Source organism: Nansenia antarctica (genome assembly GCF_963989245.1).
Source record: "Nansenia antarctica genome assembly, chromosome: 5".
In the NCBI taxonomy this organism is placed as follows: domain Eukaryota; kingdom Metazoa; phylum Chordata; class Actinopteri; order Argentiniformes; family Microstomatidae; genus Nansenia; species Nansenia antarctica.
Genome location: NC_137690.1, coordinates 14815533 through 14838959, shown reverse-complemented (window position 1 = coordinate 14838959; position 23427 = coordinate 14815533). Strand labels below are relative to the sequence as shown.

The 23427-nt window shown below is 41.6% G+C and overlaps 2 protein-coding genes across 8 annotated transcripts; one reads left to right on the top strand and one right to left on the bottom strand.

Moving 5' to 3' along the window:
- Positions 1 to 1636: 1636 nt before the first annotated feature.
- On the top strand, positions 1637 to 5444 carry LOC308157142 (intracellular hyaluronan-binding protein 4-like; the record flags this gene model as incomplete). Its single annotated transcript, XM_080530629.1, has 8 exons — positions 1637 to 1889; positions 3471 to 3612; positions 3687 to 3830; positions 3942 to 4013; positions 4111 to 4194; positions 4326 to 4497; positions 4796 to 4990; positions 5319 to 5444. The coding sequence occupies 8 exons, from the start codon at positions 1637 to 1639 to the stop codon at positions 5382 to 5384; spliced, it is 1128 nt and encodes a 375-aa protein (XP_080386755.1). The 3' UTR covers positions 5385 to 5444.
- A 2170-nt stretch (positions 5445 to 7614) lies between these two features.
- cdc14b (cell division cycle 14B) lies at positions 7615 to 23356 on the bottom strand. Of its 7 annotated transcripts, XM_080532465.1 has the most exons (18): positions 23113 to 23355; positions 21284 to 21374; positions 20861 to 20936; positions 20395 to 20487; positions 19943 to 20019; positions 19688 to 19754; positions 19522 to 19584; positions 19341 to 19428; positions 17783 to 18013; positions 16721 to 16859; positions 16312 to 16465; positions 16029 to 16126; positions 12242 to 12283; positions 10225 to 10272; positions 9985 to 10107; positions 9464 to 9623; positions 8768 to 8833; positions 7615 to 8615 (listed from the first exon to the last, which is right to left on the bottom strand). In XM_080532465.1, exons 1-18 carry the CDS (start codon positions 23231 to 23233, stop codon positions 8595 to 8597), a joined length of 1758 nt encoding a protein of 585 aa, XP_080388591.1. In that variant the 5' UTR covers positions 23234 to 23355; the 3' UTR covers positions 7615 to 8594. The 7 variants fall into 7 exon arrangements, 6 of the variants coding, with proteins under 6 accessions (XP_080388591.1, XP_080388589.1, XP_080388593.1 ...); XM_080532463.1 differs by having other exon boundaries at positions 7615 to 8833; positions 23113 to 23356; XM_080532467.1 differs by lacking the exon at positions 8768 to 8833 and having other exon boundaries at positions 23113 to 23354.
- Between the last annotated feature and the right edge of the window lie 71 nt (positions 23357 to 23427).

Here is a 23427-nt window from a genome sequence, read left to right as displayed (position 1 = left end):
TGGGTGAGAGACTGAAAGTGTCCCAAAGAATCACGCTATTCAATCCGGAGTAAAAATATTCTTCATTTCCAACGAGGTTGAAAACCGAGCCACGATTCCTTATTAAAAATGTCACAAAGATTCATTCATTCGAGGATGTACCGTCCGATGTTCTTGCTGTCAATGTGGACACAGTGTGCGCCTCCTGAAAACCTTTCCCGCGTTGCAAATCGCGCCTGGGCGGTTCATTTGACGAATCAGTCGAGGGGATATTAAATCCTCTTACCACATGTAGGGGAAATAACCTATTACAAGAGCCAAAGCATGAGGTAAACCCGAACCAGCGCAACAGAGGAGCCAATGACCACGGTCTAAAACATTAACCGGATGTAGATTGGTTGATACTTTTTATCCAATGAGGTTTAAACACTCATGAGCGCGCCTTTACGGATTGACATCAAAACGCACCAATGGCTACAGTGAACACGAATGCAGGGTAAGCTCTGCAACGATTGGACCAATGGAAATGAAGGGCGGTGACTTTCACAGTAGGCTTCGATTGGACCACTGCCGATCAAAAGTTTCTCCCGCGCACACAGCAGCCTATGTTGATGTTATTACATTTTTGGTCAATTTAAAGGGAAAGAGTGAGTCAAAGGCGCCGAAGTTACGTAATAAACCGCTGGGTGGAAACGATACGCTACTGAAACAAAGGTTGCAGTCATGTTGAACATGCCATGTGGCTCAATAAAATGAAATTGCCTCTAAACTTGTGATTGATATGTAATATGTAATATTATGGTAATATGGTAATTACATATGAATCATATATCATATATTTGGTCATACCAAATAATTGCAAAATAATTGCAACGAGAGAGAGAGTGTGTGTATATCTGTAACACAGTGGTATATAGTGTGTATTTCGTGTGTATCTCGAACACACTCACAGGGCATGTTCAACAATATGCAATACGTCGTAAACCATGTTATTAAAATGATGTATAGCATAGATAGTGTAGTATGCTCAGTTGACTGTTTCTCGCTTGCTCTTGAATTCAAGTACCTACATATCTACATCTCGTGACGTTAGTTCTATCTCCATTTTTGTCAAAATTGAATTTTTTACATAATCTGATCCATTCTGTGTTTATTAATGCCTGTGTGCTGTTATTTTTAAAATGTTTACATTTTTGAGTTAGTAATAATCAAATACAAATGTTCCATCTCACAAAACATAATGGAATGTCAAAACTTTGACGCTCAATATCTCTGAACCGCCCTAAACGGAGATAGAACCTTATAATTCTAAGATCACGAGTGGTAAAGTGGAAAGGATTGGAGTGGTCAGATTGGAATTGGGCCCGTATTGGTCTCATCATGAATATTAAACAGACTAGTTGTTCGAGGGCGTGGTGTGTTTATATTCCCACATGAAAGCGTTTAAAAAAGTCTGGACCAAAATCATTCGTCGGGAATGTGCGTGCGTGGTTCGCGTCCCTGTCAGATCGCTATTGCGTTGTTCTTAGCCGTCTGGTACCAAAGTGAAGTTACGTTTGTATTTCATACAATTCGGTAGCAGTTTCAAGAGGATAACATTTGATGTCTTCCGTTTGAAGCTGTAATACCCAAGCTTGACTTGAAGTACACCGCAACAATGTTACCGAGCGCCTACGGCTGTGTTGTAGAGAATCGCTTCGGTCAGCTCCTGGATGACGACGCCGACCCGTTCGACTTGATAAACGAGGCCATAGTGGAGAAGGAGAAGAATAAGAAGAAAGACGAGCAAAAGAAAGTCAAAGTGAAGCCAAAAACACAAACAGGGCAGCAGAGAGAAACACAGAAAGACAGACGTGCGCCATGTGTGACCGACGGCTCCGGAGAGGATGGGCAGGCGAGACATGATGCAGGTGAAACGGCTTTACTCTCACTGCAACTAAGTAACATTTAAAAGGTTGCTCTCACAGCAACATAGTAACATTTAAAAGGTTGCTCTCACAGCAACATAGTAACATTTAAAAGGTTGCTCTCACAGCAAGCTAAGTAACATTTAAAAGGTTGCTCTCACAGCAACATAGTAACATTTAAAAGGTTGCTCTCACAACATAGTAACATTTAAAAGGTTGCTCTCACAGCAACATAGTAACATTTAAAAGGTTGCTCTCACAACATAGTAACATTTAAAAGGTTGCTCTCACAGCAACATAGTAACATTTAAAAGGTTGCTCTCACAACATAGTAACATTTAAAAGGTTGCTCTCACAGCAAACTAAGTAACATTTAAAAGGTTGCTCTCACAGCAACTAAGTAACATTTAAAAGGTTGCTCTCACAGCAACATAGTAACATTTAAAAGGTTGCTCTCACAACATAGTAACATTTAAAAGGTTGCTCTCACAGCAACATAGTAACATTTAAAAGGTTGCTCTCACAACATAGTAACATTTAAAAGGTTGCTCTCACAGCAAACTAAGTAACATTTAAAAGGTTGCTCTCACAGCAACATAGTAACATTTAAAAGGTTGCTCTCACAACATAGTAACATTTAAAAGGTTGCTCTCACAGCAAACTAAGTAACATTTAAAAGGTTGGACGTACGTCCGTGTCGTCTGAGGTGGAACAGTGTGTTTGAAGTGAACTAGATAAGCTACCTTGTAGGATAGTAACTATACTTCATTCATTATCAGCCTGCTGACGCTAGTGACAGACTAGTGTGCATCCTTTTTTGTGTGTGTGTAATCAGTATTTTATTGAATTTTTCACTTTTGTCAATTTTGTCAATTTTTTAGACAGGAAAGCTGGATCTGGTATGCTCATGGGGAAAACTATTCTGATTATTTCTATTCTGACACATTTCTTGACAACTTTTGTATAAAATGGTAACAATATCACCGAATAAGTCTGGACTTCCCGTCTGGACATCAGAGTAAATTACTTTTTTATTTGTTTAAATATATATATATCTCTGTAATACAGTGAGGAATTCTGGCAGTTCTGCCTGGTCCTACTATTTCTAGATCAGAAAGTCCAGTGCCAAGTTTATTTAGGCGTTGTCAGCAGACTGCTGCTGATTCTGCAATGTCAATGGGTCTGCCTAGCAAAACACATGCCTTAGGTGTTTTAGTGGAGGCTTCCAGTTATCAGAGCCACTGCCCTATTTACTTACAGGGGGATAGAGAATAGGTTAAATCAAGGATTTTGTTTTTTTCATTACAAGCCAATGCACCACATTACTTTTGACCCTGTATGATACTTTTCTGAAATCAAGACTACAGATACATTAGATTAATAATAGATATTCTCAAGATTTGATTGGACACCAGTTATATTAGGACAACTTTGACTGTTTAGACAGGAAAGCTGGATCTGGTATGCTCATGGAAAAAAATAACTATTCTGATTATAGGCCAATGGTTTTGAAGATGAGGACTGGAAGCCATTTTAGAATATTGAAATGCACTATTTGTTTATAATATATGGTCATGTTTTTAGGTCGTAAGCGCTCTACCCGAGGTGGAGTGACCCATAATGACAGTAGGGGTGTGGTAGAGGCTGACAGGGGAGCAAGGCGTGCTGTTCTTGGGGAGCGCAGGACCAACGAAGAAGAGCGCCCACTGGAGTATTCCATCCAGCAGTAAGTTTCTCCAAGGAAATGTCATCATGGAAGTTTGCTTTGTGCAGACCATGATATACTGTGACTATCCCCAGGCCAGCCTATTATGCATACTCTGACTCCAGAGGAGGACGAGGGGGGAGAGGAGGACGTGGAGCATACTTCAGGAACATGGATGCCGGTAGTGGCAACCCGAGGGGCAAGAGAGAATACGAACGCTACAGTGGGAACGACAGAACGTAAGAGCACTTACCAATCGAGCATCAATCAATTTGATCTGTATGTTGTAATTTGTCACCATTAATTACCATATGGTTGTTGTTTTTGTTTTTCTCTCTACTGAATTCCAGAGGCATCTCTCCTGAGGAGAAGAGAGGAGGCAGAGGCCCCTGGAACTGGGAATCGGTTCAAGACTCCATGGGGTGAGTTCGCTACAATATAAATATGAGGACATTCCTTTATAGGTCTTGTTATATTTCAATTTAAAATGTTTATATTATTATGAATCATACATTGCAGTGATGGGATGGACATTACAACAAATGCTGGTGGTGTCCGATCTGAGGAGGCCCAACAGCCTGTGGAGCTGGAGGGGGAGAACCAGTGAGTAATATACCAGTATGTATATACACAAAACCCTTTCAGGGTCTCCAATCCAACCCTTTCAGGCCTGTTGTGAGAATCACCCTGACTGATGAGAGGAAAATGCAAAGTACATTCATCGTTCATCACAGAGCATCACAGGTGGAGGGGGAAGTTGTGGTCCAGGTTGCCATGGAGATGTCTCTGGATGAGTGGAAGGCCCTGCAAGAGCGGAGTCGCCCCAAGGCTGAGTTGAAGCTCCGCAAGGCAGACAGCAATGTCCCCTCCAAAGCCACGGTCATCCACATGTCCAAATGCATTGAGGTAAGCTCCTCGATTTACATCTGAACTCAACTGGGTTTTCAGACTTGGTCTGTTTTGATAAAAGATAAATCACACAACAAATAGTGTGTGGGATGAAAGCAGAGTTTGGATAAGCTATTTGGTTATTATGTTTATATTCCAAAGACTGTACATCCCTTCAGGAACATGGATGCCTCTAGTGGCAACTTGTGGGGCAAGAGAGAATATGAACGCCACAGTGAGAACGACAGAACGTAAGAGCACTTATCAATTGCTTATCAATGTTTTTATCTGATCATATTTGGTGTTTCCTCTTTAGAGCCCAAAGGAGGAGTCTCTGGAGGAGGAGGACTACAGCCACTTCCTGCGCAGATCCCTGAATGACATCACTTCCCGTCTGGACATCAACTTTGGCAGTCTGCAGCGCCCCAGCCGGGGAGGGAGAGGCAGAGGGGGACGAGGAGGGCAGAGCAGTCGACCAGAGAGAGAAGCAGAGACAAGGCAGCCTGAGAAGGTAGGTGTAATCTCTTCTTTCCTATGTGCAGGACATTGATGTATACCAGTGGAGGTAGAAATGGGAAGACAGGCTCATTGTAATTCAGGAATAAGGAACTGTATCAAACCAATTCTACCTCCACCAGGTGTATACCTCAAGTTTGGCCAAATCTTAATGTCATCTGTCCTGTGCAACTTGCTTGAATTTGGTGCACATTTTTCACTGACAAATGCAAATTCCTTATTGGCATCAATGCCCAATTTAAATTGAAGATCAAGAGGTGTTTGGCCTCCGCCCATCATGTGAAACCATCGAGATTCAAGTCTCCTGTGTTGTATTCCTTTAGGCTGATGTCCACGCTCCAAACCCTGATGACCCTGAGGACTTCCCAGCCTTAGCTGTGGGGAGATAAGCCTTCAGTGTGTTCTGCTATCGGGACCTCGCTGTTCTCTTCAAATGTTTACATTAGCCACCTGGTGAAATAGGTTGCACTTTATCTTCTAGATAAGCACTGTTTGGTTTCTTGCTCTTTCAAAGCACTGGTCCTTTTGTACCGTTCGGTGTGATTTCTTCTTCCCCTCGCTTGTTCCGATGAAAACACTGTGATGGCAATGTTCAATATCTGACCAGTTAAAATAAATGCACTGTTGTGAATTAAATGGTGTCTCGTGTCTTGGATGACTTCTTTTGCATGTATTTGTACTGTATCGGTCATGTAAGTTACACTAGGGGCTTGGTACAATATACACCTCAGTTATAATAGATTTATGAATTCAACTATAGACACTATAGCCTCTTTCTCACACAGTTCCCTGTCATTTCCATGGAATCCCAAGCTGTTTCGACCAGGCATTTTCGCCGTTCACACATGAGCCAAATGGCGGTAGATTCCCGTGTTGCTCCCTTGTCGACAATTCCCTGTCGACAATTCCATTGACATTCAATTCATTGAATTCATTCAATTTCATTGACAATTCAATTGACATGTCGACAATTCCCTGGTTGCAGGATCTACTTGAATCATTGCATTCAATACTTGCATTCAACTGGACGCAGAACTGGAGCGGGACAGGCACGTGGGAGTGCCATGTACCATATATATATATCTGCCATATCATACCTGTTTTATATAGAAAAATATGACGATAAATACATGTGGGACGGAGGTATATGTGGCAGATATGTGGTGTGTGGCGGTCTCGTCCGCCTGTCTCATTCCAGCGAGTCTACTTGTATTACCAACTAAAGCACTTGATTACCGTTGATATAAACATACTATACTAGTCCATAAGCACAGTGTGGGAGAACTTGGTGGTAAGCATAATACAAGTTGACTCAATTAGACTTGCTATGCGCTCTGTGCGATGCAAGACAGCTGAGAGGAGACTGTGTGCACTGCATCTGTCACAAAATGTACATTTGATAAGTAAAAGTAAGCTAGCTAAGTAATAATCTAGCTAACTATGATTGGAAACGAAGTACTGAATGAATGAGTACGATGAATTGAAAATCAAGGACCCCAATTGAAATAAGCCAGTGGCTTTCTTGGGTTTTTATCCTTTTAGTTGACCTTGTATGTAATATGTACTTTCATGTACCTACTTCTGCAAACCTTCTAATAAAGTTTTCAATCAATCAATCAATACTATCCAGTTAGAATTATAGAAGATCTAGTTGTGTTTTCCTGCTGGTCTCGCTGCCTGGGTTTGGACAGACTTTGGGATCAATTACAATGTCTCCAGTAGGCTACATTAGAACTTTGCATCCTTTGAATGTGGGATGTAAGGATAGTGTAACTATTTAAATAGTTTAGTTTATGTTCAACTGGACAAGGTAGTGAATGCAGATTTTCGTGTTTTGACTTTGCTTAAAAAAAAGCCTTTCCACCAAAGGACCGTGTATCTGCCATATATCATACCTCCACTATGATTGGAAATTAAGTAGTGTCCAGTTGTGGAATCATATTTAGCGATAGCGATATTCAGAGTCTGGGGCAGTTCTCCACTCTGCCTTGCTGATTGCACGATGCAGGACAGCTGTGAAAGGAGACTGACCAGGCAATGTTCAGGCTTCCATTCACAATTACCGCAAGTTTCCATGGAATTATACATGGTCTCGACCAGGGTAATTGCCCGGGTGGATTTCCCTGGTCAGTCGCATTCACACATACGTCGACCCTGGAAATTGCATGGAATCTACTGGGAAGACTTGTATGTGTGAAAGGGCCGGTACACTTGAATAGCTTGACATGGAAAATGTAAATGAATGGCAAGTTTGATTGTTGCAGTCAAAGATACTGTACATTATGAAGACTGGGGATCATCTTATGTTTAACAGGTGCTTAACAGAGACTTAAATTAAGTAAATTCGTGTGAGTGAATCAACTATACATCAGTCTTAAGTAAGAACAAATGCCATCAACAGTCAGTGCTAGAGAACGGAAGACCTTTTATCGTATGGGCCCAGTTATGAACATTGTATTCATGCAGCAATCTTATGTTCTCAAAGCTGTATACTCTATAGAATTGTGTATTCATTACTATGGTGCTTAATGTGGTATTTTCATTAACTCAATTCAAACACATCACCTTTACAAACATCAAAATGTCCTAGTAAATGACTCAAATGTACACTGATGAGTATAAGTGGTTTTATTTAAAAATGTGGGTAGGTTCCTTGTGCTCCAAGCAGATATTTAGGGCATGATAAATGAATGAGAAGCAGCCCCTTTAGGACCATTTGTTACTGTAAGTATCACTGATTACTATCTAATAGCATGTTTCATCAAAACAAGTACAAAATATTTACAAAGTACAAATAACATGATAAGTATATCAAATGTAGACCTATTTACAGATGTATATATTTTTTAAAAGTACAGCAGCTCAACAAAAAATAAGACAACTGACAAGCTTCACTGGAGAACAGAAGAGAACTGGGGGTTGAATATGTAGAACTTTGCAGATGGAAGAAATGTACTTAGTAGACACCTATTATTTATATGGATGCGATTGTCAATTCTATTGATTACATTTTTATCTGCAACGTTCTGAACACAAGAGCATGCCCCAAGACATTGTGCTTGCTACAAGGGTCGGACTGAGCGAGGCCTGCACTGATTGCATCATATTTATATCACAAACCTCCACACTGGGTGAGGAGATCTGCATCATACACATTTTAGCGAATCTGTGCAGTGCCCATCTCAGACCGACCTTCTTGGAAGAGCAGATTCACAAGTTAGTCTGAGGATTGCCATTTTATCCTTCTACTAGTATGTAAACAACCAGACAAATGAGTTGTTACTTTGTTTCATGATATAAACAATGAAATGTATAAAAAGAAGTGCCTTGTGATAAAAGGTTTGGCAAACAAATGTCAAACTAACCAAACATGGTTTATATCTCATTCACATTGGACACTACTCTTAGTCCCAATTCATAACAGACATCAGATTTCCTTATCATCAACATCATCCCTTTATCAACAACTTGACTAAATAAAAAATAAAATTAAAAACACCCTCCATATACAGGTCAGGAGATGCAGGAGGATTGGACAACCGTAGAACTATTACTCCTGTAGAACTCTGGATCCCCAGGCTCAGCGCAGTAGAGGAGCTCTAGCTTTGGGTATGGAGTGACTGAAGGGATAACAAATATGTTTTTAAAAAATTACTACAAAAGGCAAGAGCTTGCTCAGAGATTAAATTTTGCACAGAAGCACGATGGAACACATAACAGTGAGAGATGGAAATGCAACAATACAGAAAAGGAAAAGAATGGAAGTAGATACCATAGTTTCGTAAAGCGCTTTGATTGCAAAGAACATCGAGTTTTCCGTCCTCTGGACACAGTGCGTCTGTTAGCAGGGAAATTAAAAGAAGGGAAAAGAGAAAAATAAAGGGTTATCTGATTTCCCCTAATAGAAGATTTGTTTTGTTATCAGCACAAAGCCAGAAACAGCCAATCACAGGTCAGTATCCCAAAGCAGAAAGTGTGAGCAGCAAAGCTATAGCCAACCATACATCCGGATCATCGCCCATGTGGAGAGGAAAGGACAGGGAGTGCAGGGAGCTTGACAGTGTTACAAGTGTTTGAGCCTGAAAGTGTCGAAGTGTTTAAGCAAGCCTAGTAGTAGAGCATCTACAAGTAAGAGAGAGAGAGTAGAGTGAATCTACTGGTGTACAGTACATGCTCAATAAATCAAGCCCTAAGAGTGTAGAGAACGAGAAAAAGTAAAAGTTGCCTAGAAGACAAAGGTTTAGGTAGAAGGTCCACTGACCAGATCAGATATGTTCTACCCCCTTGAATGTTAAAGTTATGATTTGGGGGGGGGGGGGGTAATCTGATCCTATATCTGTGGTCAAGAGCAACCTCAACCCCACCTCGAACAGAGAGAGAGAGAGAGAGAGAGAGAGAGAGAGGGGGGGGGGGGGAGGGAGGTTGAGCCCAGAGGTGTGGGGGGCTAAGGATGATCTGAGCGGCTTGCCTTCTGAGGGGGCTGTTGGTAGGTCTGTGCCATGTTTAGGTTGGCCAGAGTGCCTGTGTTGAGTGTGTTGGCACTGGGCTCACAGCTTACTGGCTCCCTCTCGCTGGCCACTACATGCAAGCTGCCTAAGGACCTGGCTAGTCTGGCGTGGGCCAGGGAGCTGACAGAGAGAAGGGAAGGGGTTAATTCACTCAAAAGGATCCATGAATGGCTATAGCTATTACCAGGCTCTGTCCAGTTTGCGTCAACTCAGTTTCTTTCTTAGTGTAAATGAATTATAAACTGTTCACCGATGTCCAATCACAAAAAGTCATGTGTAAACCTTAATTCAGTGGAAACATTAATGCTTAAAGTCAAGTTGGGCACCCCTGAATGTGAGGGCTCATGAAACCAATGAGAAACATGACATTACTGACTTTGCATTTCATTTGTAAATGGTCACGCCTTATTTGCCTTAAAACAAAACACCCAACAAGTCACCTAGAGTGGGCAGCTAAGGCTGATGAGACATGGTCACTAACCTGCCCACAAGACTATTGGTTGGAAGAGAGGTTCTGGTTCTCTTCCTGTTGTCCGTGCCATCAGGGAGGTTGGAGGGGTTAATGGTCGCCTTGCAGCTCTGGCCACTGGACTGCAGAATAATCCTGCAACAAAGAGAAAATGCCTCATAGTTAGTCTGGTACGGGCCTGCTGTGTGTGTTGTTGGACACATGAACACACAAAGCATAATATTAAAACATAAAACACAGCCTTGCACCTACCTTAGAGACTGTGATGATGATCTGGTGTGAATCTTGTTCTCCTCTTGTCTGGAACAAACACACAAAACAAAACTTCAACACTGCACAGGCGACCAAAGGGAATGAATAGAACCATGTGCATTCAATACTAGGCGAGAGAGATATTATTATTTGGTTAATATGTGCGCAGTTACAGTGAGCACAGACAGGCAGTAGCCACAGAATCAACCAAATTAGAACGTTGTTTCTCAGATTTGTTATTACATGATACAATGATGACATTCCCATAATGCGACTAGTTTGTGTGACAGTGAGTGGGATGCAAAGCTGAATGTGTATACGAGGCAAAAAGCTGAAGTAAAAGCACTTGAGCAAAAACACACAGAAGTCAAAGATAAGCTTTTTGAGGGTTCTATGCAGGACCAATATCAATATCCGCCTTCATTAATTCTCTGCAGGGCGACATCTTGTGTTGATTATGAGTAACTGCAGCTGGGCATAACATGATTCTAAAATTCTGATTCATGGCGTAGAAAAACATAATTCCATTCTCCCAGAAAATGGACCAGAAGGAGGTAAAAGACATGGGTAAAACCTGGCAGTGCTTTCAGTTAAAAAGCAAGGACAGCATCAAAAATCACTGAACACAAGGAGTTTGTGGACTAATGCCAAGGCCAATGGACCAAAATAATCACATTTCTAATTAAAAACTGAATCTTTGCAAGCAAGCGGTTTGCCAGTGCTTCTTTGCTTAAAACATAGACTATAAGACACCACAGAAACTTGACTCCAGCTTGGCTCACCTGCAAATAGTGAACTTCCTTTACAGCCAGGAAGTGACAAAGCAACGGAAAGATCTTATAATTCTTGAGGGAATTGTAGAGAATTGGGGGGGGGGGGGGGGAGAGGGGGGCACACTTACAGCATTCTCAGTTAGGCTCCGGAATAAGGGGGGGAAGGGTTTGGGGGACGGACGGACGAGCTCATTGAAATCCTAACCCGTCTATACAGAAATGCAGGATGGAAGAAGGGAAGCCATACACAATCCACCACAGGGCAAGGCTACACATGGAGGAGAGCAGCATGGCTACCAGCCATCTAAAGGAGAAGACATCCAACAAACAGAACACAACAAAAACATGACAGGAAGGAAGGAGAGACAAGAGACGTCCATGCATGCAACAGAGGAGAGGAGAGGCCTCCCTCCCTTGTTCTGCTTTTCCACTGGAACTGGGTCAGGCCAAATGCCTCGTCCGGAGCCCTCTCCAATACTCATCCACGAGCCTGGGTGCCAGTCTAGTTCTGCTTTAGTCAACTGACTGTTGTCTTGCTAGGTGAAGCGATGATTTAGCATCGGTGAATGCAGAACATCTGCCATCCAAGCTAGTGGTTACCACCTTTTAGTCTCTAGCCAGACTATAACCTTAACCAGAAGTGGGTAGAGACTAACACCACACTGAAACCACTACAGAAGTGTTTATTATTTTATGAGAACCACCATCTGAGGAATCAACTGCTTATTACCCAGATAGTCATCTGTTTGAACTACAAATCAATAAACTATAGTAACAGATCTCCAGACTTATAAGCTGTTATGCTAGGTTAATGCCAACAACTTCTCCCATGTTCTAATAAGAGAGACTATCATTTCTATTTCAAGGACACTGTGCTAGACCATACAGAAAAGGAACAGCTTCACACAATGCATATCTGGCTGGGTAAATACAGCACCTACAAATAGCTTGAGTTGCACAGATCATCTCTGTCCCGGGGCAAAATGCTTCAGATGGCAGATTTCCAACAGCAAAAACAAAGTGTACTATTTCAACCGGTCTTGGAATAATGTCTCATTCAATTGTGTGCAGGTCTATCTTTCATAAATGTCTATTGTACTGGTTTGAAGCCAATGCAAGTCAGACTAATTAAGGTTAAGGACTGTGAGCAAAGCACACATGGACCCTAATCAATAGCATGTAGGAGTCAGTGAGGAGACTTTTCTAAGACAACTTTGGTTCAAGATAGAGAAATCAGGGCTTACGGTGGAAAGAAGAAAGGCTCGGAGTTGGGCGGTACCCGTACACTGACCCAGTCACAAACACAATGGAAAAAGAACAGACATGTTACATTCAACCCAGCCCAAGATTTACAACATATTACACACATACATAGTCAGTACAGAGGCCATGCAGGTTACAGGTTGTCATGCAGTGTTTAATAGAAAATCAGACCCAAACATTGCAACCTGCATTCAATGGTGTATCAAGCATCTCAGGTCACACAAACAAGAAAAGATAAATGATGGCTAGATTTTGATTTTGAGGATCAACGCTCAGGTGGGAGTTGTGTCTGTAATACCATACGATGGATGAACAGATATTAAATCTAGTGTGTTGGGTTGGGTAAACAGCATATCCTGGTGTCACCACTGGAGAGAGCAGCAGTAGTCTATGGAGGTCCGGGACCGTCTTTAGAAACCTTGCGATGTCTGTGAAACCTCCATTCCACTATCCCCTTCCTGTGACAGCCATGTAGAGTATGAGGTAAAAGTTGCCCCTACGCACACATCTAGGATAGGTTTAGGCGATATCAATGACTGAGTTTAATCAATCGAACTTTATTTATACAGCCTGCATAAGTCATGCATTGAATGCAACTCCAAGTGCTGAAACCAGGTCTGCGCTTCAGTATTGAGTGCTGAATTGCATTCAAGACCACCGCTAGGAAACTATAACCTGCATCACAGCAGAGAGATCAGCGAACCAGTAAGTGCCAGATCGGATGCCAACATCATGTCCACCCATTGCATCCATCCATTCCATAGCATATTGTACCGCGGTGAACCAAGACAGTAGTCAGCCATTTTGGAAGCCATACCATCCCATTGGCATAAACAGATGTCAGAAAGGCAGTGACATGCACTTACCTCCATGATACAAAACCTCTATCTCTCTCTGTTTGCTTTTTCCTCTCTCTGTGTTCCCTCTTTCTCTCTCTCCCACTCCTTTCTCTGTCTCTCTCTCTCTGCTATCTTTTGAATGGCAGGCAGCACTCCGGCCACACCGTGCCCAAGAGGCTGCAGCAGTACACTACTGCCTGCCTGACATAGGACAACAAAAACCCATAGGTATAGTGTCTCCTAAAACCATCCTCCATAACAAGAGGACTTATCACATGGCAGGTCTGCCAAATAGTGTATAAAACCCATTCTGGGATCTCTGGCTGTGTCCCAATGCTCTACAATTACTGAATAGTCTAATCTTCTTTTTGGATAATTCATACTATAGTTAAGGAGGAAACACATACATGTATTATAGGGTCAAAGTTGCATGTCCTTAAGCAGTAACATAAGTGAGGAGAGGATGACAGGAGGCTGTTAAATACTACTGGGACACAGCTCTCAGCATCATCATCAAAAAAACATTATGGTGTTAGGATGATGAGTGGCTGCCATAATATGAGTAAAGGATAGCAGATGGACATTAAGCCATGATAGACTAAGAGAGTTTAGCCATGCCAAAATAATTCTCACAAACTGAACAAAAGCTGACCCTAGTTACTATCAGCAGAGTTGAAGAACCAGAACAGTCAACCCAAAACCAGGTTTAGAAACACTTATAGATCCAGGGGTGCAAACTGGTGATGGCCCAAAAAGACGATTTTTTTTTTGTGGCTAACCTTAGGGGGGGGAATAGGGCTAGTACTAATGGTGTTAAATAGATATCATTAGCACTAACGGTGGTCTAACAATGATGCATGTGTAAGTAGCGGAATTACCGTACACCTGCAGAATTACCGTATTTTCCGCACTATAAGGCGCACTTAAAAGCCTTTAATTTTCAAAAAAACCGACAGTGCGCCTTATAATCCGGAGCGCCTTATATATGGATCAATTGGTTAATTGGTTGATCCATACTGGTTGTACACGGCGCTCAAGGCGCTCTGTCAAAATGTTTCAGTACGACTGGTAAACTACAAAGCCGCACCGCTTGCAGCATTACGGTAATCAGTAAACACCGGTACTGATGTGCTTACTCACAGTCCCACACCACAAGACCCCAAGTAAAGAAGACTAAACAGAGTTTCCGAGGGAACAAAGCGAGATGGCCACAGTTAGAGGACAAACTCGAACAGTGGGTTGTTGAACAGAGAGCAGCAAGTAGAAGCGTCTCTACAGTCACTATTCGAATGAAGGCAACAGCGCTAGCACGGGACATGAACATCGATGAATTTCGAGGCGGTCCTTACATGAATCTTGGTGCTTTCAACTTGAAGTTTTAAAGTACCCACTCGATATAATAAACAACAGTTTAACGATCACTAAACACTTATAATTTGTGTATTGGATTCATTATTCTCGTTTGCCGGAGGCTACCGGTAAGGGAGGGTTGACTTGTAAACATACTTTCGTTTTAGCTCGTGTTCAAAAGCAAGAACTGTGTGTTCATCTAGTTGTGTAGTTATGTGTTTTTAGCATGTTGATGTTCTCCCAGCATGTTGTCATGTTATTAAAATACAGTTTAGACCTTCGTAGCGATGTGTTTTGTTAGCAGCGTTCGTAGCTGTGGCTGCGTTCAGAGTCACTTTTCTCCCTTTCAGTGTTTGAGGTGAACCAACATTCAAATACGCCTGTGGTGTTCAATCTTTCTCTGATTTGAATGTATGACACATCATTTGAAAGCTTACAATCTGTAGTTTAAGCATGTGTAAAAACTGAAAAATTACGTTGCACATTTCACCAGGAGCTGTCACATATTGGTTGTTGGTTATACTTGTATAGCCTATTTGTTGTTTTCTGGTGTTGTTTTCTTGTTTTGCTCTGTTTGTAGTCTACTTGATGTATTTTTATCAGCTGTTAAATCACCACAGCGGTTAATCCACTAATAGAGATAATAGCAGATTGAAAATGCTTGTAGCTAACTACTCTATATCTCGTGGTCGCAGCTATTGCGAATTGCTATTCACGCGAGTCAGCTGTGAATCACCGCAGGTCCTTGACGCAAAAATGGATGACGAACGGCTGATACTTGAGGTGGAAAAATATATATTTTTGACAGTGGAGCAGGTAGAACGTTGACGGTGACAACGCTCAGGTGGAGCATGGACAACGGGAAGTTGACACAACACCGATGGAGAGGTGACGCAACGCAGTAGGTGGAGCTTGGGCATAACGCAACCCCAGTCAAACGTTTGACTGCAGTATTCTATATTCTATTCTATGCGCCTTATAATCCGGTGCGCCCTGTATATGAAAACAGTTCTAAAATAGGCCATTCATTGAAGGTGCGCCTTATAGTGCGGAAAATACGGTACGTCGAAAACAGTTTACGTGACTGTTCTCTATGCTGTCTGAAATTGTACCTAGCTCCCTGAAGCTAAAAGTTATTTCAACAGCAGCAGAGTTTAGCAGACAGGGAGATTAGTTAGCTCGCGCATCATGTGACTTGGATGAGACTTAGACGCCCCCCCACACCCAAAATATTTTTGGGGCAGATCTACACAATTCACATGGATGACATATTTTGAGATAAAAACAGCTAATTTAGCAGAAAGGTGACAAGTTTGCACCCCTGTTAAGATCATGAAATGAAAGTCACATAGGAAAGCATGGAGTAGCAAGAAATACCCTACAACAACCTAAAATAAACCCATAAGACCTTTTGGAAACCCATCAAAACAAAGGATGACATGGGTTAAAACTATGATGCATCCCGTTTCTAAGATACCAAATGCAGAAGCTTGGAGGAGGGAGGCGCAATCTTATTTCACTATGCCGAAATAAGTCCATGTGATGCATGATGGAAGTTGTAGGCAGATGGGAAACTTACGTTAGAGAGCCTGTGGATGCTCTGGCCTGCCTCTTACTCTTCAGGGCTCGCAGTTTATCACCCTGCGTGATGCCATTCCTCTCCTCATCATCATTATACTGAGGAGAAATTAAAAGGACAGCTATACATTAGTGAATAAGTGGTAAACAAACAGAGGGAGGGACACATTTACAATTTCCTTTTCTGTCTTTATACATGTTAAAACGTTGTATTTAAAGCAGCCTATTTTTCGATCTTTGTTTATCAAAACAATAAAACTGAATTTCCAATGCAGCAGTTCCACCTCTTCTTTCTTTGAGATTCTGTTCTTGTTGCTCCCATTGATGGTGATGTCATCAACCCCCGACAGGATCCTGGTGACGGCCATCTTGCCGTTCTCCTGCTCATTCATCTTCTCTCTGAACACATCTCCCTCCATCCACATGCTGCTCTGTTTGCTGTATGGTATCATGGGAGAAATAACATGAATATTCACAACGTCTCAACCAATACAACAAGGTTTCAGTCAGGATATATTTCACTCTAGTCATGTTAATTAGGCACGAAACAGAGAGAACATCTTTTGAAATAGACAACAAAAATACCTCTAATTATTGTACTTGTTCAGGTGTAACCTTTGTGTACTTAATGCAGGCTTATGCAGTAATTAGTTAAAATGACAATCTATGGAATCTACAGTAGTAGTGACCTACTCCTCTACAAAGTTCTGCTGTGGCCCGATGACTGATCCCGGTCGGCAGATCCGGATCCAGGCAATGGCCTCTGCAGCAGTCAGGCGGTAGTGCTTCATCATATAGCAGCCAATCAGAGTACCTGTTCGGCCCAGACCCGCTGAAACACATTGTGATTGGGGTGGGATTAGAGGCCTGTAGATTAGGGTTGGGTGGTTATACCGTTTTTTAAAATAGCAACGGTATTTGTCAATACAGCCGTAAAATCGTCATAAATTGCTACAATAAACGCCTTAAGTGTGTTTGTGCAGCAACACTGTGTGTTTGAAGATGCTTTGAAAGTGATGACAGAACTTTTTGTAAACAATGTAATTTGTCAAATAAATAACCTGTCAGACAGTCATAAGTGAGAGCTCCCCCTCAGAATTACAAAAAGATGGTGAGTGCAAGCGAGTTGGTCCATAAAAAAGAGCGAGTGAGCAGAATCAGAGATGACTGCCTATGGTCGCAAGGCTGTGATTGGCGGAGACGAAGATCCCCATCTCTGGTGGAAATCAAATGGAGCCAGACGATTTCCACTGATGTCACGGGTGGCCTGAAAGTACTTGTTTGTGTGTGCCACAAGCTCACCATCAAAGCGGGTGTTCAGCACAGCAGGCAAAATATTATGTCTGTTACATGCCCTGCTGAAGCTTGAAAAAGTAAACATGTTTGTTTTTCCGACGAAAAATCTAGAATAGGCTTGAAGAATAGCTTAACGTTGCGGTCTGTAGGATACGCTTTTATGGCCATTTTCCTCACTGCTGTTTTTGTTATTTATTGTTATTATTTGATAAGCCTACTGGATGCTTTTAATTTATTTGTACTGGATTGTAGCCCATAGATCTGTTGTTAATTTCATTCCGTTTGGTTGACAGAGCCCGGAGAATTAATGTCATGTCCATGCACCATTTTCTTATTTTGGCATATCGGCTACCCGCTCTATTTGCAGCTTTATATACAGTATGTTGTTATGTCTAATGCATAGGGGTGGGATTCGGGGCCTGTAGTTGTGTCTAATGCATAAGGGGTGGGTTGTGTTACCTTTGCAATGTACAGCAACAGCTCCATCGGCATTCTCACAGATGTTGAGGAACTTCCTGACGATGTTATCATTCGGCGTACTCCCGTCCACAAAGAACAGGTCCTGGTGCTCGAAGCCTGAGTCAGTGAAACGTTTGGCATCATACATCTTCTTGTTGAGCCGGATGATGGTGGTGACGTTGTGTTTCCTGAAGTAAGGGAAGTAGGCCTCTGGGGCATGGAGAGGGTAGCCTGGAGAGAGAGAGAGAGAGAGAGAGAGAGAGAGAGAGAGAGAGAGAGAGAGAGAGAGAGAGAGAGAGAGAGAGAGAGAGAGAGAGAGAGAGAGAGAGAGAGAGAGAGAGATAGAGAGAGATAGAGAGAGAGAGAGAGAGAGAGAGAACACACTGAATTTAAAAAGGGGACAGATATTTGGTCACTTATCCTGAAAGGAGTCTGGACAATGACATACTTCAATCCACAAACACCAATCCACATAAACACCAATCCAAGTCAATTAGCCATACATAAGGATGTTTGAAATATCATGCTCAAATCATCAGTCATTTAAATTAAGCAATTGAGTCTTTTAGGAGAATTTAGATGATTTGGGCATGAAAATGTCAAACCTGCTATTTTAGGGTCCAGACCCCCATTGTTTTTTTGGTGAAAAATGCTATCAATTAGCGGTTAGTGACAGTGCCCCGATAAACAGAACCAAAGTGTTGATTGAATGGTAAGGAGCCAAATATGTAATTGTCATTTGGGTGAACTATCCCTTTAATGGAAAATAAAGTATCTACCGTAATCTAATGGGTAGTTTTGCATTTTTGGGTTGATATATGGGATGGGAGGGAGGTTGGCTTCTCTTGTACACTCACTCATTGAATGACTCGCATGGGATGCCAATCTTCAAAAGGTATAATGAAAGAGAAACAGTTCATGTTGTTGTATATTATACAACGAGTAGTTTGGAATTCCCAATTGTTACACTATCCTGCCATGATACGCTATGACTAGACAACATACACACGGCCACGTCCATGCCTAAAAAGTGGAATTGTTAATGTTGTTACTAGGGATGCACCGATACCAATTTTTTTCCAGACCAAGTACAAGTACTTACATTTGGGTACTTGCCGATACAGAGTACAGATATTGAGTACCTAATACCATTATAGTTCCAATAATGACTTTGAAAACATTTTTTTTTTTTCATCAGCTGTTCCTCACTTTCTGACTAACAAACTAAATATGTGACAGGGTCTTTGTGTTTTGGGTATGTTGATTTAACATGGCAGTGAAAACGAATAGGACTAACGACCAGACATGGCCTTAAATCGCAGGTGTTAGTGAATGTAGCATTACGTTTTGTGAAATTTATGGTGAGGGAATAAATCTTGCTTTAATGCTATAAAAGCAATAAAAAAACAGATCTCCCTCCATCCACAGACTGCTCTGCTTAGTGTAAGAAATGTTTTATTATGGCTGTGGTGACTTACGCCATGATAAAAATGTCATAACACTTGTCCTCATGTATTATTGCTTAAGTAGTGTTGTTCAGTATAGATATTTCACCTACCATTCTCAATTTTGCTCTTCGGATGAGGACCACTAAATGCCAGAAACTTCCCGGGAATGATCCAGTTGAAATCTCCATTTTCGGCTCTCTGTAACAAAAAGGTGTTGAAAGACAATTGCAAAACACTAGTCTTTTCCTTATCCCTAAAACATTCAACCAACAGAGTAACTAATGGTCATACCTCATAATGTTCATATTCCTCCACATCAAAGTGGGAGAAATCAAGCCAGCCAAACTGCAAGGCCTGGTGAGACAGTTAATGGGAGTTAATTTCATTAAAAGTGTGAAATAGCCTAAAGTGCAAAAGTTGGATTTAAAACTTGAATACAATGGTTAAAGCGAAATACCTTGTGGATGGCGCGTAGACAGTCTAGAATGTTCAGATTGTACATGCAAGTTCCAAATGAGGCATCTCTAAAAAAAAAACAAGCGCAACATGCATTAAACTGCAAAACACAGACACAAACATTTGTGCACTCATTTTTAATACGTGCTCTTGGGCAATTTCTTTCCCTTGGGAGTATTTATTAAAATTCCTATTCAGCCTTTGTTTACCCAGGTTAGTTCAAGAGACCTGATCTGCTCTGAGTGTGTGTGTGTACCTGAAGGGAAGGTAGGTGGAGTTCCTTGACACCAGTAGATTGTAGGCTTCCTCTGGTGTCTTTTGAAGATGCATCACCTTCAAAACAAATGGCATCAGTTAGGGGGAGCAACATAATAATACACCTACTAATGGGTATAGATAAGTATCCCTTCAGAAAAAAAAAATGTCTGACAAAGAAATAGCTTTAGGAGGGGGACATAATCATAATATGAATAATTTATTGCATTTGATTATTTTGATCACTATTAGCCTGGCTATATTCGTTTGAACAACTATCAAGAGAAGATGATCACTGAGTCTAAAAACGTACTTTTCATATGACAGCTCATCATCAATGCAGAAGCAATGTCTTTCAGTCTGTCTTTAGAGGACACATATTGATTCTACAAATGCCATTTTGCCAGTTGATTCATTTGATCATGATTTCACTCATGTGCATATAATACTTACTGCATATGAACCAATAAGATAGGCAGCATTAGCTTGTTTCTTCTGGTCTCCACATGTGTAGAAAATTATCTTCTTCTTTGCAAGTGTGAAAGACTGCTCCAAGAGTGGGGGGGAACAACACAAGATAGAGTACAATTAACTTATCATACAAGTTACACACATACATACACACAAGAGAATCGTGACACTCAACGATACACTGGGGAAAGATGTTTGTATTTCAGTTTCAAAACTGGCACGACGCTCTTAAACTGCTCTCTCATTTAATCTCTGCTCTACATGCTATTCTCTCAGCTCTGTCACATGAGCCGTACATTCTCCCCCTCATTCTACAAAATGCCCATCCTCTGGACAGCCTCAGCTATGTGTGGCCAAACGTCTATTTAGTTAGGCAGAGAACTATTGACTGACCCAGGTCCTGCCCACCCATCTGTGTTTGTGTGAAGGTTAATGGGTTCCTTTTTACCGTCAGTTTTTTTGTGAGCTTGCCACAGAAGCGATAAAACATGGCCAGATTGAGGGGGCCAAAGTCCGCATAGAAGCTGTGGGGGAAAGAACAGCAGTCAGGGACTGGTTAGCAGTTGTAAAACTACAACCTGTGTGGATGTTGTATGGTTCCACCATTACAACAGTATGACATTATGCATGCTTATGACTACTAAGTAAGTTTAATAATATGTAAGATTCAATCAATGACACAGAACAAGAGATAAGAAACTGCTCACAAGACAACCACCTGACACTGACAAAGAAATAGCTTTAGGAGGGGGACATAATCATAATATGAATAATTGATTGCATTTGATTATTTTGATCACTATCAGCATGGCTATATTCGTTTGAACAACTATCAAGAGAAGATGATTTATCACTGAGTCTAAAAACGTACTTTTCATATGACAGCTCATCATCAATGCAGAAGCAATGTCTTTCAGTTGTGCTTTTTATCTTCTGCTGAAGTATGGCAAAATACAGTTGATCTGAAAGAGAGCGAGAAGGGGCTTGTTACCAGTTTGTTACGCGCATGGTCATCTTGGGACACACGCGCGCGCGCATGCACGGCTTGTTCGACGTATCGGAAACACAGAAAGGACTCCTGGGTTTGAATCTAATTTCCCCGGAAATGTTTCAACGTAAATGTATTGCAACATAAGTCTGTAACGAGTTGTTTGCTTTGCGTGTGTAATGTTTTGCAAGCCACTTACCTCTGATGACTTCAATGCTTTTACTTGTGACATTGTCTTCGGCCATTCTGATGAGAAATGTAGCTAACTAATGACTAAGTTGATTTGCAAAGGTGTGATGTTTTCTGTATAGAACCGTGACCCTTTTTCTTTTCATAAACACGCCTGAAAAGTATCTAAACGTTACATGGCTGTCAAGCCCGTCATTTTGCACAATGCTTAACTCAACTTAAAATATTCTAAACACACTTGTTTGTTACAAAAAACCTTTACCGATACGCCGTCGAATATCGTGGCAAAGAAAGTATAGAAACTCCTTTTCTTTTTAAAAGCCTCTAAAAACAATAAGTGCTCTACTGAAGTTCTGGCGTCTTTGAAAGAGTTGACGATGCGCCCGTTGGATGTGTCTTTACAAGTTAAATAAACAACCTGCAAATGATAAACCTTGATTATCAACGCGACGAAAAAGTCGATACCCGCATTGACGGTGCGTATTCTGCTCAAAATGAGTTGGATTTCAAAAGGAACTCCTTAGCACCGCCCCTTGGAAGAATGTACACATTCGCGCAACGCCATTGGTTCTGTGGGGATGAGAACGCTACAGTGTTGCAGGACTCATCTGTCAATCAACCCCTAGCATTTTTAAAGTTCTGCACGGAAAGACACACGATATTCTAATTGGAACGCCGCCCGTAGCCGTTGCTAGGAGAATAGCTGAGCTTGGCCAATAGAAATCTATCTTCTCTACTTTGACGGAACCCTTTGTGGTTCTCAAGCGAAGGGAGAGGAGAAAGTTCGCTGAGATTGCCAGGAGGGTGTTAGATTGATCGCCGACATTTCTCACCAAGATAATGAACGAAGGTCAATTGGTTTTTATGGAGTGACCTCAAATGATTTCTAATCTAATGTGGACAATGAATAGAAATAAATTACCTGTTTACAGACACGTATGCCCATATACATAAAGTATATAATAAATAGCCTATGTGTAAGCAGCCTATATATAAAATGCATGGGTGAGTGGCTACAATGGATGGAACCTCATCTTTTGGGGCAATAAGGATTCTGCACCCCCTATGTTCAGTGGACCATCATGCATCATAGCTGGGCTATAGGATTCTGCTGATAAGGACAAATATATTACTGAATCCACTAGACCTGAATACAAACTATCAATCTAAACTGATTGATGGTAGTCTGAGTAGTTTTAAGGACCATGCTAAATATAGCCCCAAAGAAATGTTGATGGATATTGACTGAAAAATCACCATACAATTGTTTTCATTTTTATCATAGCTGTCTCGTCTAAATCAAAAAAGCAGTTGCCCCATTATAGGTCCCTAGACTAATACTGTACTTGTGCATTAACGATCTGGAACGGGTGGTGTCGCCATTTTTAGGTAAAAAAGCTAGAAGACAATCAAATACAACACTGTGAATCTCACATCACTCAAGCCCCATGCATCTATTAAGACACTGCGCTGTTTGGCTGGAGGAAGGCAGAGTTCGGTGGGTTAATTCCGCAGTCTCTTACCTGTTATACTAATGTCAATATCGGACTTTGGCTCCGCCTCTAAGCTCTGAGCTGCACAGCGCTTTTTCCTGGACTCTGGTCGCCTCCTTTCGCTTTTGCGCTTCATTCTTGCTGCATGCATGCAACGCGACAATGTCCCAAATAACGTCGTTGGATGTTTAAGCTGCAGTGCGGATTGCCCTGGTTTAGGATGGGTTATTTTGACACCCTCTGGCTCTTGTCATCCGCAGCGCAGTTGCCTGCTCCAGCTCAGTTTGTCTTCTGGTGACGTCTGTGGACGGGGCAAGTTTTCTGAATCCCCTTTTTGTGACGTAA